The following is a 15,203-nucleotide window of genomic DNA, read 5'->3' on the forward strand; positions in this document are numbered from 1 at the left end:
TATTTAAATACATTTTTCAAAGTACATATTAAAAACATATTTTTTTCAAATTTGGGAATCTGCACATTTTTTTAAACACACTTATGTTTAGGGTTGGGAATGGGGAATATTTGGAGGATTTGCAAACTGAAACAAAATCCCTGTGATCTATATTAGAAACCTTTATAGAGGATATTTCAAGTAACCAAGAAAATGCAGTGTACTAAACAAATAGCTTGCCAAGCTCACTGGCCACATTTAGGTTACAAAGCTGTGCATGTTTACATCACAAAAAAAGGTTCTACAATTCCCAGTATTTCCCAGCCAGCTGTGGCTGGGTGGGGAATGTTGAGAGCTGTAGGGCTTTTTTTCTGCCAGCAAAAGTCAAAGGCAGAAGAAAAATAGGAAGACCAATTGTTAGATGAATTGATTCCATAAAGGAAGTCACAGCCTTGAGTCTGTAAGAGCTGTGCAGGGCTGTTAAAGACAGTACACTTTGGAGGGCATTTAGTCATAGGGAGCAAGTGTAGGGTAATGGTTAGGAGTGTGGGACTGGGACTCAGGTGACCTGGGTTCTAGTCTGCTCAACCAAGAGCTCACTGGATGATTTTGGAACAGGCAGAGTCTCTCAGCCCAACCTACCTCACGGTGTTGTATTTGTTGTGTTTTGTTTTGCTTTTGAGGCTAAGATTGAGGGGAGGAGGAGAATTATGTAAGCTGCCATGAGTTCCTTGGAAGGAAAAAAGGTAGGATGGAAAATACATACATACATACAGTAGCCATAAGTTAGAGATGGCTTGATGGCATGTAACAACAAACATGCATAGGATTGCACCTTGTTTTTTATTTTGAAATTTAAAAAAACCTGAAACAGAATGAATTTGAGTCTTTCACTGTGCTATAAAACTGATGGATGTCCTTTCTTTGCTTTTAGAGACTTTGTCAATCATTTTATTGACCATCCTAAGCCACTGGTAGCACTCGTGAATGGTCCTGCTACTGGTGTTTCTGTCACTCTCCTTGGGCTCTTTGATCTTGTGTATGCTTCAAACAAAGTGAGTCATAGTTAGGCCAACACTTATTTGGAAATAGTGCTATCGGCCATGGGAACCTTTCATCCTAGTGTGCATTTGCAGAGGTACAACTTAGGGTAATTTGTGAGAGAAGTACATTTTGTACATGCTGAGATGCTATTTCTTCTTTTTTATCACAGCATCTTGAATTCAGCTGATTTCTGGGACTTCAAGACTAGACAGAGCAGTTGATGTTAATTAATTAAAACAGGAAATTGATAGGACCAATACACACAGACTTGCATGAAATGATAGGATCATGCAGTTCAAACTGAAAGTGAAACATGAGACACTTTCAATGCAAGATAAATTTAAGAAATATATGTGGCTTATATGTACATTTTATTTTGCTACAAGAGAGCTATTTTTAAAGCAGAACTATGTTATGCACAAATATTTGCATGTGACACACTATATTAAAAGTTAAAAGTAAATTTTACTGTATCAGGACTGGCCTCCCTGATAAGTCAACTTCTTAATTTATTATTTATTTATTTATTTAAAACATTTCTATGCCGCCCCATTCGCCGAAGCCTCGGGGCGGCTCACAACATAAATTAAAATATAATACATTAAAAATATAAAACAAATTAACAATATAAAATAAGTCGCCCTGGCCAGATAAAATAAGCAAATAATATTAACAATTAAAATGACGTTTAAATAAAAAGGTCTTCGCCTGGCGCCGAAAAACAAATAACGACGGTGCCAGGCAGACCTCTCTGGGGAGCGCATTCCATAGATTGGGCGCCACCGCAGAGAAAGCCCTCCTCCGAGTACCTACCCTCCTAATTTCTTTCACGGAGAGTTCCCGGAGAAGGGCCTCTCCCGCAGATCTCAAGGGGCAGGCGGGCATATATGGATGTAAGCGCTCCTTCAGGTAACCAGGACCCAAGCCATTTAGGGCTTTATAGGTCATCACCAACACCTTGAATTGGGCCCGGACTTCAATGGGAAGCCAGTGAAGCTGACGGAGGACTGGAGTCATGCGAACATAACGCCCAGTCCCTGTCAGCAGCCTGGCAGCTCTATTTTGAACCAATTGAAGTATCCGGACCGTCTTCAAGGGTAGCCCCATGTACAGCGCGTTACAGAAGTCTAGGCGGGAAGTCACCAGTGCGTGTGTCACTGTCGCCAGGCAGTTGTACTCCAGGTAGGGGCGCAGCTTAAATGGGCCTGTCTTGCTGCCATCCCTGTTAGGGCATTTTCCTGTTTCTAATCTTGTTTTCCTACATGTATGATTTTTCAAGTGCAGACTTTAGTAGGGTTTAAAGGAAGGTTACTTTTTTCTTGGAGGTTATTTTTCTTCATTCCAGACTTTCTTCATGGCCTCCCAAGTACTGCTCTTCACTGCCCTGCTTATTGGCCTAGGGCTATCCAGTTGTTAATGGAAGTACTTGTATCTTTCTCATTCATTCATTCATTCATTCTGGTTTCTATACCGCCTAGCCAAGATGGTCCTCTGAGTGGTTCACAGGATCAAAAATCACAATCAAACACAAGATACAACAACAAATCAACAATACACCAATAAAATAACAAGAACATAGCAATAATGAGCCCCCAGCAGCTGCACTTCACTCCTTTACATAGTTAGATGTAATAATTTTATTAAGATGGCATTGGTAGACATTGGCAACTCTTCCCAGTGAAATAGTTTAATACATTTAAATTTAATAAATAAAATCCTCAAGTAATCAACCTTTTGTAATGCTTGATCAATTTTGCACATCATCTTCCCTTACCCACCAAAAGTTTTGGTATGTCAGTATGTGAACTCCAGGAGAAGTATGCTTGGCAAAATGAGTAACCTGACGTTGATTTTAAATTTGTATCTTTCATTGTTTAGATCTTGAACAGAGAAAACATTACGTGGTCTGTAATCTGTGGAACACTGGAAGCCAACCAGATGGCATCCTCCACTGCTGTGCCTGTAGGTTTTCACTATGAAACAAAATATGTTGTCCTCAGCTATTTGGGTCTCTTGTCACAGGAAAAGCCTCAAGAGCAGCACTCTTTGCCAGCTCAAGGTAATGCATTTCTCCTGTATTTGAGAAAACAGTTATATCTCAAATGAGAGTTTACATGTCTTTATTATTTCAAAATATAAACTAGAGGGTTTCATTTTGGTAGCAATGCCCTGAAAGCAAAATACATTGAAGGTGGACAGTGATGGAAGTAGACCAGGCAAACAGTCAGGTTCTGTTTGAGTCGGATCTCCAATCATTAACAGAGGGCCTTTTCTGCGTCCTTTTTTGCATTGCTAGTTGTAGTGGCATTTGTTTTGAGCACAGTGGTTCACTTAGGGATTATGGCTCTATGACTCAGAAGTCAGCTGTAATCAGTTCAGTGTTATAACTGTAGAAAAGACAGTTTTCTTTTGAACATTATGAGTTACAACCTTATAGCTGGAAAGTGATATTGTGACACTGCTCACATGATGTAGCTCATTGTGGCCTAGTTAAGCCAGGACAAGCTGCAGTGCCTCTAGGTGCCATCCTGAATGTTTAAGCCCCAATTGTGGGGTTATATTGTTATATATTGTTATATGAACCTGGCTGGTGGGTTATGTGAGAGAGAAACAGGTCATTGGTTGCTTAGCCCTAAGGTAAGCCCTGTCAGCCTGATTTGCATAAGAACCCATGGTCAGGGGTTGAATATTCAGGATGAAAGCTGTGGCCACTGAAGCTTTACATTAGCTGCAGCAGTCCACTAATGACATGAATACAGTTTGCCAATTTATGTGTCATGGCTGTAAATTGCAGGTTAATTAACTCAACAGATTTTCAAGCTTTGTGGTAGTTGCTTCTGATTCCTATAAAATACTTCCAACAGGATGTTGTGAGTATGATGTATGAACCCAGTCCAAGGGGTTATTTAGGAGCTAAACAATGCTTGGTTTGCTCTTGGGTTGAGGGTTGGGTTGTTTAGCTCCTGGACTGTCCTTTAGTTTAGGTTCATGCACCATTCTCACAAAGTCCTTTTGAGGGTCATTTACCCTCAAAAATGGAAGTGACTTTTAGATGGCATGCAACCTCACAGACTGTGAGTTAAATAACTTACAGCTTTCTGATATGACAAGTAAAGTAACTTGTGGCCCTTTTTAACTTAGGACTCGCATTGAGGAGCCATCAGTGTGTGCCCCACCCTTTCAACACATTTGACGTTCTACACAGTCTGGGAGTGTTACTCCAGCACTGACCACAGAGCATCACTTGAAAACAGTGTGTTATGCTTTATTTCTCTGGATATAGATAGGCATTCTAATCATACTTTCTGCTGATTGAACAATAGATACATATACACAGTATATGTAGTTCTACTTAATTAAAGCATTTTAACCAGTCTTTGAAATGGTATGTGCTGTTTCATATTGCTGTTGGCCTATCAAGTGAAGCTCAAACATCAGTTACTGTCAGCTATGCTGCTTCCTTTGGAACCAGTGAGCCAGAGTGGTTGTTTCTGATCCATTAACACTGAATGGCTGCTGCTTGAATGCCGAGTCGGTAATGAAACGGGAAAGCACTGATGATGCCACATTAGTTATCTAAACAGTACTGCTGTGTACTGAAAGGACCAAACATTCTCTTCCTCATTTTTTCAGCATGGTTTCTTACCAAGTATGACAACTTGTCATATATGATCACCATCAGGCAAGTCCTGTGGGAAACAGGTGCTCATCTGAATGGGCTCCTTCCCAGTTGGTCTGGGCACTCTTAATGTTAATTGAGGAGCCTACATTTGAGTCTTCCTTTACGTAACTGTTATTCACTCTTTCTAGTACAGACAGATCTTGTACAGAAAACTAGCCTTCCTGTTGCCCTGACAAAGAATCTCCTTCTCCTTCAAACTGTGATTCAGGCAGTTGGCTGTGGTACTGCTGCCTGGATGGAGAATTATAGAACATCTGAATGAAGACATGTCCCATTCAGTCCATTTTACCTCTGGTGTCATTTGAGCTAGGCTACTGTGTGATAGGGGGCTAGAAAGGGTGCAGGACATCTTGATGGTTATGTTCATTTTTATATATTTGGTGTGTAGCTGGAATTGGAGGTGAGAATATTAGATAAGTATGGTATAATTTAGAACATAAAAAGGGAAAGGAAGCCACTTTGTACTCTGCTGTCATCTTTCGAGCTAGAACTAAATCAATGAACGACTAATTAAGTTTGTATTCTTTTCTCCATTTTTGTAGGAACTTTCCCTGAGTTCTGAATTGCAAGAATTCCTGTTTATGAATGACAGAAATATCAATATCATACTTAAACTGATCTTAGCAGGGATTTCAACCCAAGTTTGTTTATTTATTTATTATTTAAAACATTTTTATGCTGCCCCCATCGCAACGAAGCCTCGGGGCGGCCCACAACAGAAACAAAATACATAAATAAATAACAATATAACAATAAAAAATTATTTAAAAACCTCCGGTGCATCTCGGCTAAAAATTTAAAATCCTATAAATACAAATAATTTAACAATTAAAATAAGTTTTAAATAGGTCTTAGCCTGACTAAGTTATATTAGTCAGACCTTTTTTCAGAATACTACGGTGATAAATTGGGATGTGGTAGATTCTCCTTTCTCTTTAAGGGTTGCCTCACAAAAGCAATTGTGATAGATTGGCACTAATTAGGTTGAACCTAATCTAACAAAACTTATGCTGTCCACTTTGGGGATGGTTTGCTCCCTACTGACAAGAGTCCTTCATGCAGTCATGAGGACATAAGAAAAGCCGTGCTGTTTCAGACCAGTGGTCCATCTGGTCCAGCACTCTGATCATATTTATTTTTTATTTATTTTATTTATTTAGGGGACTTCTATGCCGCCCCATTCGCCGAAGCCTCGGGGCGGCTCATCATATGGTGGCAAACCAGCTGCCCATAGATCCCTCAAACAGAATGGGCACATGAGTTCCACCTACCCAAGCTCCTCTGCAACATGTAGACATAGCTCTTCTGATAATGGAGACAGCATATAATCAGCCGTTCTGGTAGCCACATTTTTTCTCCTACATGAATCCCCCTTTAAAGCCATCCATTGGTAGCCATCACTACTTCCTGTGACAGCAAATTCCATAGTTTAACTATGTGCTGAGTGACAGCTATGGTCGTTAAAACAGTAACATGTTAAAACCGTGTAATTTAAAGAGCTAAACCAAAGATGTGTCTTCACACCATTTCTAAAAGCCAAGATAGTGGATGCCAATTGTAGTTCCTGAGGAAATGCATTTCACAGTTTGACAGTGACACAGAACAAAGCTAGTTTGATCTTTTTTACTTGTCTGCGTAAAGTCTTGCATGTCAGTGTATGACGGATATTCTGGTGGAAAGGCGGTCTGAGAAATGTTAGTCCTTTGCATAACCTTTCTGGTCATGTGATTCAAATGGTTCTGAATGCGACAAGTTGTTGGGATAATACACATGAGTCTACCATTATGGCTAAACTTACTAGCCAACCTTTATCTAGGAGATAGCTACAAAGTCCAATCTGTCATAGTTTCAGTGGCCTTTTGCTAAGCCCGGACACTTAGGATCACATGCTAAAATGATTTCTAGTCATTTAATAAGATAGATTACTTCCCTAAAATATAGTGCAATTCTATACATTTATTCAAAAGTAATTTACATTTTCACTTGACCATAGAATTACAGTATGCATGGTATCATAGCCTACATGTAGCATAGCCCAGTAGTTAATTAATAATTTGTGCACTGGTTCCCACTTTCTTCAAGCTTCTGGCCCAATAACCTCTCAAAAGGAACCATATTTCAGTAAGAGAGGGTGGGTAGAAAACCTGCTTTCAGCCGCTTCCACAGATGCCCTCTTCTTTCTGTTTAGAAAGATTCTCTAAGATTTTAAGAGGAGGGAATTGAAGTATTGGGATGGATACTTTCCTCTCTCGCCTTCTGTTTTTTTNTTTTTTTAAGCTAATTTTGTATGCAAATGATTAAAGCATATTCAAGAAGTAAGCATACCTGAAAGGAATTTGCTGCTTCTGCTCTTACTGTACTATCTTAAAATATGCTCACAGGGCAGGAATAAATTACCCTACAAAGTGTGCCTGTTCTCTACTCTCTCACTTAGATGTTGTGGCTCCTGCATATTTGCCTATACAGTACCTAAGGAGTGCTTCTTAGCCATGAAGGAGAGACTTTTTCCTACCATTGCATTCTGTTAAGTTCATTAAAAAGGTGGGTGGGGAAGGAAGCTTGCCAGAACAGGAAGCGTGCCATTCAGGACCACCAAACACAGACTCCCTCTCTAGTGCCAAGTTTTCTGGCTGTCCAGTGTACTTCCTCCAAACATCTGGTCCTGAGCATTTGTCAAGATTAAATACTTGTCTGTGACAATCTAAAATATTATAAGCCCCTGAATACCAGGTGGTAAAAGATAGGAGACAATAAATAAAACATTGACAAAAATTAATATTCCAGGGAGATTAAAAAAATCACTTGGCAGGACATAAACATGCTGGAAAAAGTCAGTTGCAGCTCTGTTAATTTTCTTTTCTGTAACTACCTTTGAAACAGTTTTACAGCACAATACTGTCCATAACTACTCAGAAATCCAGTTTAGGTCATTGGGAATTACTCTCAGGTAAGTGTGTATTGGATTGCAGCCTTGAGTTACTGTTTTTTGTAGGGATTTATTTTTTCACTACCATTGTTTTGCTGTCTTTCTATTTTTTATAGAAAATGATGCACTTTGCTTTAGCAGACCTAAAAAAGACACCTTTTTAGCAAATTTCTTTGACTTATTTCAGTGACTCATCCAGCTGCAGTCTCACAAGGTTTAGATAAAGAGGTTCTGGACAAACTTAAAGCGGAAATTGATGAGGAATTAAAACGCCTTGATGAAGAAATTTTAGAAGGTCTGTGATCTTTTTCCTGGTTTGGTAATATTGATCGCAAATATTACAGTTCCTAGCCCCTTATTTTCAGAAGGAAAATATTTTTAAAATTTAGTTCATGTTCTTGGAACAATATATTATAAAAATGCAGTAAGTATAAAGGTTATGCAAGTAATTAGTATGCTAATGAAGTCTTTTGATGGAATCCAATTCTTTGTGCAGATAATTCATGAAACTGTTTTTTAATTAGATTTATCTACTTGAATTGAATTATGTTGCAATAGTTATTTTATACTTTTAGCCAGCCCCTTCAAAAGCCTTATTTGGCCTTTCACTGAATTATTTCATGGGGGTTAAAGAACTTTTTCATACTTTTTTAAAAATGATGTTAAAAACTGACTTTGTGCTGTTTGTCTTCAGCTTTTACCAGTACTGGCTTTGACTGCCATACATCTCCAGTATTTAGCCCTGCCAGTCCAGAGACTTCAATAGAAGATTGCTTAGCTCATCTTGGAGAAAGAGTCTTCCAGGAATTAAAAGAACCTCTTCAAAGGGCATTAGAGACCCTACTTAGCAAGTGAGTTCTCATTTGCTTTGCTCAGCAGGAAGGTACTTGCTCTTAAAATTCTCACAATTATGATAATGCTGATGATGTGTCTGAATTTTGCAACAACTTCTTTTCAAGCTGATACACTTAAGGAAGAAAAGTGCATGTATGGAATGAGCTGCCATTTCTCTATTGCTTAAACTCTGAACATGGATCTACCAACTTCTTTCCTTCCTTATTCTCATAGTTGTAAATACCCAGCAAAATAAGTATTTTGCACATTAGCCAGTAGTCAGGGTACAGTCCTTCATCCTAAATGTTTAAGATCTGGATCCTATACTGCAATGACAAGGGGCTAATACTGATATCTCTATATTCTAGGTACCCCAGATGGTGCCAAACATATCATGGGTGCACATCTGCTATTGGAACTACTTCCCTATTCTCATAGTGGGAGCGCTCCTGGCCTTTAATAAAAGGGACAAGTAGGAAGTAATAGAGAAATTGCGTTGAGGTAGCACAGAAACGTGTTTAATGTAAGTCAGTCCACTTTTTTTTTCACTTAGTGGGATAGGATTTCAATGTTGACATGAGCTAGGAAATGAGTCACTTCATTGCACTATTTCAAATGGATATGTAGAGCTAGGGTATTCTTACAAAACAAAGTACTGGCATTTTCTTTTGTTGATAATGTGACCATCAAGGGGATAAGTTAATTGGCTTTACTACAGCTTGCTAAATTGGCATTTTCTGCCTCTCTTAAAGCTGCATCAATTTTACCAAATTGATTGCATGTAGTTCAGCAGTATACCGAGGTCCAAACTTGTTCAGGGTACAACTGATCTGAAAAACACTTTTTTCTGTATTTTGAAGATAAAACAGTGGGGAAATTATTGGCATTCTGCTGTGTCTGATCTTAAGAATGTTTTATCAATGTGAGCAGTAGCAAATTACCCCTTTTATACTTGCAGTTTTATTGAAGATTGTTCTCGTTTCTGTGAGCAGTCTTACTAGTCTAGAAAGGCATCTAGAGAGCACAGAAGGACATTGGGAAATTAGAGTTGAGTTTTCCAGTAATTGTAAGAACTTCTTATATAAGTGAAGTTAATATGAGTTAATGAAATATGTAATTGGTGACTTTCCTCCAACAGTGCTTTATCTAAAATAGTTTAAAAACTGTTCATTTTCTGCAAAAAGATCATAGGGACACTTGCAGGATTGCAGCACCTGTGTTGGAGGTTCTGTGTATCTATTCACAGCAGAATTAATTTAGAATGGTAGCATAGACATGTCAGAGGAAAAGGGCAGACACATGGCTTTTCATCACTCACCTATATCTTTAACTCACGGGCAAGCAGATCAGAACAAAAACCAGGAGTGTGGCTCGTATGGGCCTGTTTCACTGAGTTTTTTGTTGGACTCTTCTGAATGTAGCCTCTAACAACCTGACAGGACACAAGTTGCAGGAGCAGTGCAGTCAAGAACCATGCACTTTTAAAGAAACACTTCACAACCTTTTCTTAATCTAGCTTAGTACCTTCCTATGCATTCATACTTCCTCCTTCAAGAAATTCTCATGTTCAGTATTTTTTATGCTTCAGAGAAGGAAAAAGCAAAAGCTGCTGCCCAGGGGTCCAGTTTTGTTTGCTGGCTGAGCACATGCAGAGTGCTCTACCAGCTGTTTGCCTCCTGTATGATTTGTGTAACTGCCACCATGGTAGGCTCTACCAGGGTTTCTGTCTGATTTCAACACAAGAATTTTTTTAGGCAGAAAAGGAGAAACGTGTTGCTTGATATTGTGGTACCAATCTCAGTTCTTCATATCTGTGTGTGTGTTGCTTGGATGCTTGTCCCCAGCAAATGACAAATCGTGAATTCCTTGTAGGTACTTTGTTGCAGGAAAGCAGAGTGAGATGTTAACTTATGCAGCTATTACTGCCTCCCTTTGTGCCTCCTTTCACCAAGTGCTGACCAGTCCCTCACATAAAAATGAATGGAAACAAGAAGATAGAGATACAGTGTGAACCCACATAAAAACTATCTGTTTAGACAATGGTGTTTTTGTGACAGATTCAAGGTGGAGTTTCCTTGCAGCTCCTTCCAGAGCTCCAGCTGGTGCCTTCATTATATTTTTGTTGTGCCCTTAAAGTGCTTATTTCCTAAGGTGGTGTTGCGGACTTGTTGAAATATGCCCAGTGTAGGGCCTTTGTGTTACATAATGTAATTTCTGTTAGATTGGCTTTTAGATATTATTTTTAACTGGATGGTTTTGATTGTCACTGTCAAGCAGGTTATGGTACATTACCTTGAATGCACCATGTTGAAATGGAAAACAAGCACAATCAAATAGTTATGAAAAGGTGCAAACTGAATGGCTCCCTAATCACTTTTCACTTACACATTGTGCCTTTTAGTCTAGATTAACTTCCAGTGTGGTGTATAATTCAAATACACCCAAGCATAACCTCGTAATAGGGTTATGTGTAGATATGTATGACAGTGTGTAAGTATCACTTGGTTCTGTGTCAATGGATGATATAATTCTTATTCAAGGTACTTCCCACCAGGGGGAGGGGGCAGAAAACAAACTGTGATTACAGCCAGTGCTGTATAATGGGAAAGAGAGTGCATTCATTGAGCGTTGCCAAATTTCTTGAAATTTTGTATTTTTCAAGAAATAATTGAGGCTGATAATACTCATGCATGCTTAGAAATAGAGGGGTAAATACGTAAATACTAAATTTTAGGATGATGGATAGTAAACCATTCAGTATTTCCTCACTTTATAGCACTTAGGTGAACTGCCCCTTGAAATGAATTGTGATTGAATGATGTTGGATGATAAGGGGAAAATTATGTCTGGAGTTTAATCCGTAGTGTGTTTATTTATATCTAAGGTGAATTTAATACCTTTCTAAGAATGTGGTAATATGTCGCTGATAGTTTAAAACAGTAATTTATATAAAATAAGTCTTGATAAGTTTTCAATTCATGAAATGGCGCATGTTTAAACAGGTCTGGCTGCTCTGATCTCTGTAACAGGTGAATGTTGCCTCAGGAAGTACATGCATTTTTGTAATATAAATGTGTAAAAGGAAACCTATTAAAATATGAATACAATTTTACTGCACAAACTGTTCTCTGAAAGATGCTTTATTCAGACTTTATGAACTCAGTTCTGACATTGCACTAAATTATGATTTAGAATGACAAGGACTAGCTACACTGAGCCTTGGGTGCTTGCTCAGGTTCCCCTCTTCTCTTTCTATCTGGCAGGGAGGAGTTCAGAAGCTTTTGCATCCATTATTTGTTAACTGCAGCTTGTTATCCAAACCACCAAATGTGATTAACATTAACTGTGGTTAATTTCAGCAAGACAGAAGCCATGGTTTGATGCATGTTTCAAATTAATCATAGGTATTGATTCCCATACTTCGTTTTATACAGATAACTTGACAGACCTTGGCTACCTAAAAGCAGAAGTGAAAACTTCTAAAAGCATCCTATTTAACTGTGCAATAGGAAACATTCTGAAGTGTTCAACTTCCAGTCAGTTAACCATTATTGTCTTAGATTCAGATGCCATTCAACTATGAGGCTGCATAAGGGATTACTGTATATCAGCCTGATTCCAGAGGGTGGAATCGAGCTAAAAAGACAACTCTGAATTTCTTAGAGGAAAAGTGGGATTCAGATTATAAATACTTAGTTTCTCTCATTGAGTGACAGAGATGGAAGGAGTGGGACAGCTTCCCCAGATATTGCTAGCTCCAGTTTTGCCTCCAGTCCAATAGTCTTTCTGATCGAAGTATTATTACTTTATCCCATGTTAGCTAATGACAACTAAAAAGCAGTTAAAAGATAGCAATTCCTAAATTGGTTCTATTTTTCAAGAATTCAGATACTCCTTTTCTGTTACTTGTGTGCTTGGGATGATAACATAGGAAACAGTGAGATCTAATGCTATTTGTAGGCCTAAGTGACTTCCTGAAACCTGAAAGCTTTTGATATTTTTGTATTTGCTAGTTCAGCACTGTGCAGAAATTATTGCAAAATAAGTTTCATTCTTTGTTTTGCATTTCCTTAGCTGCTTCTGTTTTTCACTTGTTTAGGCCAGTGACTTACCAGGAGTACAAGGAAAGGACACAAGATGCAGCAACTCATGCCAGTGGATGGAGCAAGGTATTGGCTAACTCAGCTTTATTTCGAATTGGCTAGGTGTCCACAGCAGGTTGGGGCCATTTGCACCCTCCAGACTCTTTCACGCCAATCACCTCCCCACAGAATTCCGTGGGACGCACCACCAGCAACATTTTTTCCTTATTTGCCACTATAGAGCAGTAATTGTCAAATTTAGCTTGTTTTCTGTGCTGATAATTGGGCAAAGTTTTGCAGATTTATTTATTTAAAGCTTTTATGAACCATTGTTTAGTAGACACTCTCAGAATGGTGTACAGTGATTAAAACAGCATAAAACATGAGACCAGAACATTTACATAATAATCATAAAAATTCAAATATAATAAGCTGTGGTGAACCAAGTAAATAATAATGATTACAGCAACAACACAACAACTGATTCACAGCAAGCCAGTCATCATAATAAAACCAATATAAAATCAGAGCCTTCTATTCAACAATTAAAATAATGGGCAAATAAAAAACTTTAAACCTGCCACTGACATTTATAAAGGATTGGCACCAGGCACACCTTCCAGGGTAGCTGAATCCATAATGCAGATGCATAGTTTAGTGGAGGATCAGTGAGGATACTGTAATGCATGTTAACCAGGTGTCAGTTCTACGCATGTGTAGAAAATGGTGTAGCTAATGCATTAGTGTGATAGTAAGGATGTAACTAGTCACACAAAGCAAGTATCTGGAAATCTTGGCTATGAGTTCCATTTTAAAATAAGTTACTAGTAATTAGGTGGCAAAGATGTCTGAAAGTGTGTGGTTAATGCTAGTGGAATTTGGAAAAGCATTGGGCAGCCTGGGCAGCATTTCAGGTAGTTGTGGTAGATAATAGTTAAATTCTCTTTGTTTTCCCCATTACTATCAGAAACAAAGCAAATTAAACTCTGCAAAATATGCACATAATGTATGCAGTTATTGAAATTGCTTTTCATAGTAAAAATGTTTGAGTTACTTTCTTGTACAGTTTGTTTTTTCCTCTTGAAACGGAGTGCTTCAAGTTCTGATCATACTTTCCTTGAAAGGAAATATTTTCAGTGAGGAAATACTACTGGAAGCTTAAATAGCAATGGCTGGAAGCATTTTAAATCCTTTTATATCTAAGAGGCAGTATCCTTCCCACAGAAGTAGTACTTGGTTATTGCTATTCATGCCTTCTGTGATTTTTGGAATTAGTTGACACTGAAAAGAATGAAAACTGCAAATGGTGCAAATTATGTAGCCTGCCTTCTTCAGGAAGTGAGGAGCACATTCACTGATGCTTGGGCTGTATTGGCTGCCTGTTCACATGAGGCCCATTCGAAATACTGGTGGTGTTCTATGCTAAATATCACAGACCCAACATAATTTGGAGAGAAGCTTCTCCTGTATAAGCACCCTTGTCCATCTTTAGTAGAGAACCTACCGTAGGAGGCTATACATTATCTGTTATTAATTTAGTTGTATTAAAATATATCAGCTAATGTTTGCTCACCAGACTCTCAAAGTGGTGTGCTATCATATAAAACTGTAGGAAAAATAGTTAGAAGCCCAACAGCTCCATAGGAGTCTGATAAGGCCAAACCATCTGGTGGAAACAAAAAATAAATTGCAATGAATGCTGACTTAGAACTGCTGGTTACAACTAGTTCTTTGAAAATTAAGAAGCAGCTATATTAGATCTTCCAAGGGAAAGCACTCCAAATTTGGGGGATGTATCTGATTGGAACTGTAGATCTTCTTCCACAATCGGTGGGCAGAATTGTGTGGAAACAAATAGTCTTGTAGATACCTTGTGCCTAGTCTCAAACCTGTGTAGGGTCTGAAGCCAAAAACCAATACATTGAATTGAATGTGGGATACAGATGAAAATAAACAGAATTGCTTCAATGGCAAAGGCTCCATTTACCTGCACCATTCTGAACAAGCTGCTTTTTTCAAACATTTTAAATGCAGCTCCATTTGGCTTGGTGTTATAATCTAACATGGTATAAAGGAGGCGACATCTCTGAAGGAGCTGGACCTTTTTCCATGTCATGTGAATGTTCTGAGGAAGCTGTGCCTTAGAGATATTTCCGAGGCAGTCAAATTGGGTTGGCAGAACATTTCTGTCTTAGTGTTGTATATGTCTAATCTTAGTTTTAATATTATTTAGTTTTGACATGTTTAATAAACAATTGTGTCACAAAGCTGACTCACATGGATATTTAGATGCTCTGGCTGTTTTGTTTAATGGAAGGTGAAAACAAGATTTCTGAAAAATCAGAAGACTAGACTGTAGACAAAAAGCATTTCAAAGTATATTATGAAGCTATGGGTGCTACCTTGATTTATGCCAGGGTGGATAAAACTTGATGATTAAAAAAAAAAAGATTTTTAAGGATTAAATCAGATTTTTTCAATTAAATTGGATTTTTTAATAGAATGCTTTCTAAGGAAAATACTATCTAAAGATATTTTTTGTTTAATATACATTATAATCCAAAGGTTATTAATCATGAAATAAGGAATAGTTTTGAATGATTCAGCATGAGGCTGTATATTCATGCAGTGTTTAATTTTTTTGGGTGGGGGGGGG

At 38.2% G+C, this 15,203-nt stretch overlaps 1 protein-coding gene across 1 annotated transcript in view; it reads left to right on the forward strand.

The window, feature by feature from the left end:
• Positions 1-2,162: 2,162 nt before the first annotated feature.
• Positions 2,163-15,203, forward strand: part of BCL2L13 (BCL2 like 13) — a 29,362-nt gene continuing 16,321 nt past the window's right edge. Inside the window, exons 1-4 of the mRNA XM_044454847.1 lie at positions 2,163-3,082; positions 7,819-7,926; positions 8,326-8,482; positions 12,565-12,634. Of these exons, the coding sequence (XP_044310782.1) occupies positions 2,962-3,082; positions 7,819-7,926; positions 8,326-8,482; positions 12,565-12,634 (456 nt within the window). The 5' untranslated portion in view covers positions 2,163-2,961. The remainder of the gene's footprint in view (positions 3,083-7,818; positions 7,927-8,325; positions 8,483-12,564; positions 12,635-15,203) is intronic.

Source organism: Varanus komodoensis, unplaced genomic scaffold (genome assembly GCF_004798865.1).
Source record: "Varanus komodoensis strain SLA01 unplaced genomic scaffold, ASM479886v1 scaffold8, whole genome shotgun sequence".
In the NCBI taxonomy this organism is placed as follows: Eukaryota; Metazoa; Chordata; class Lepidosauria; order Squamata; family Varanidae; genus Varanus; species Varanus komodoensis.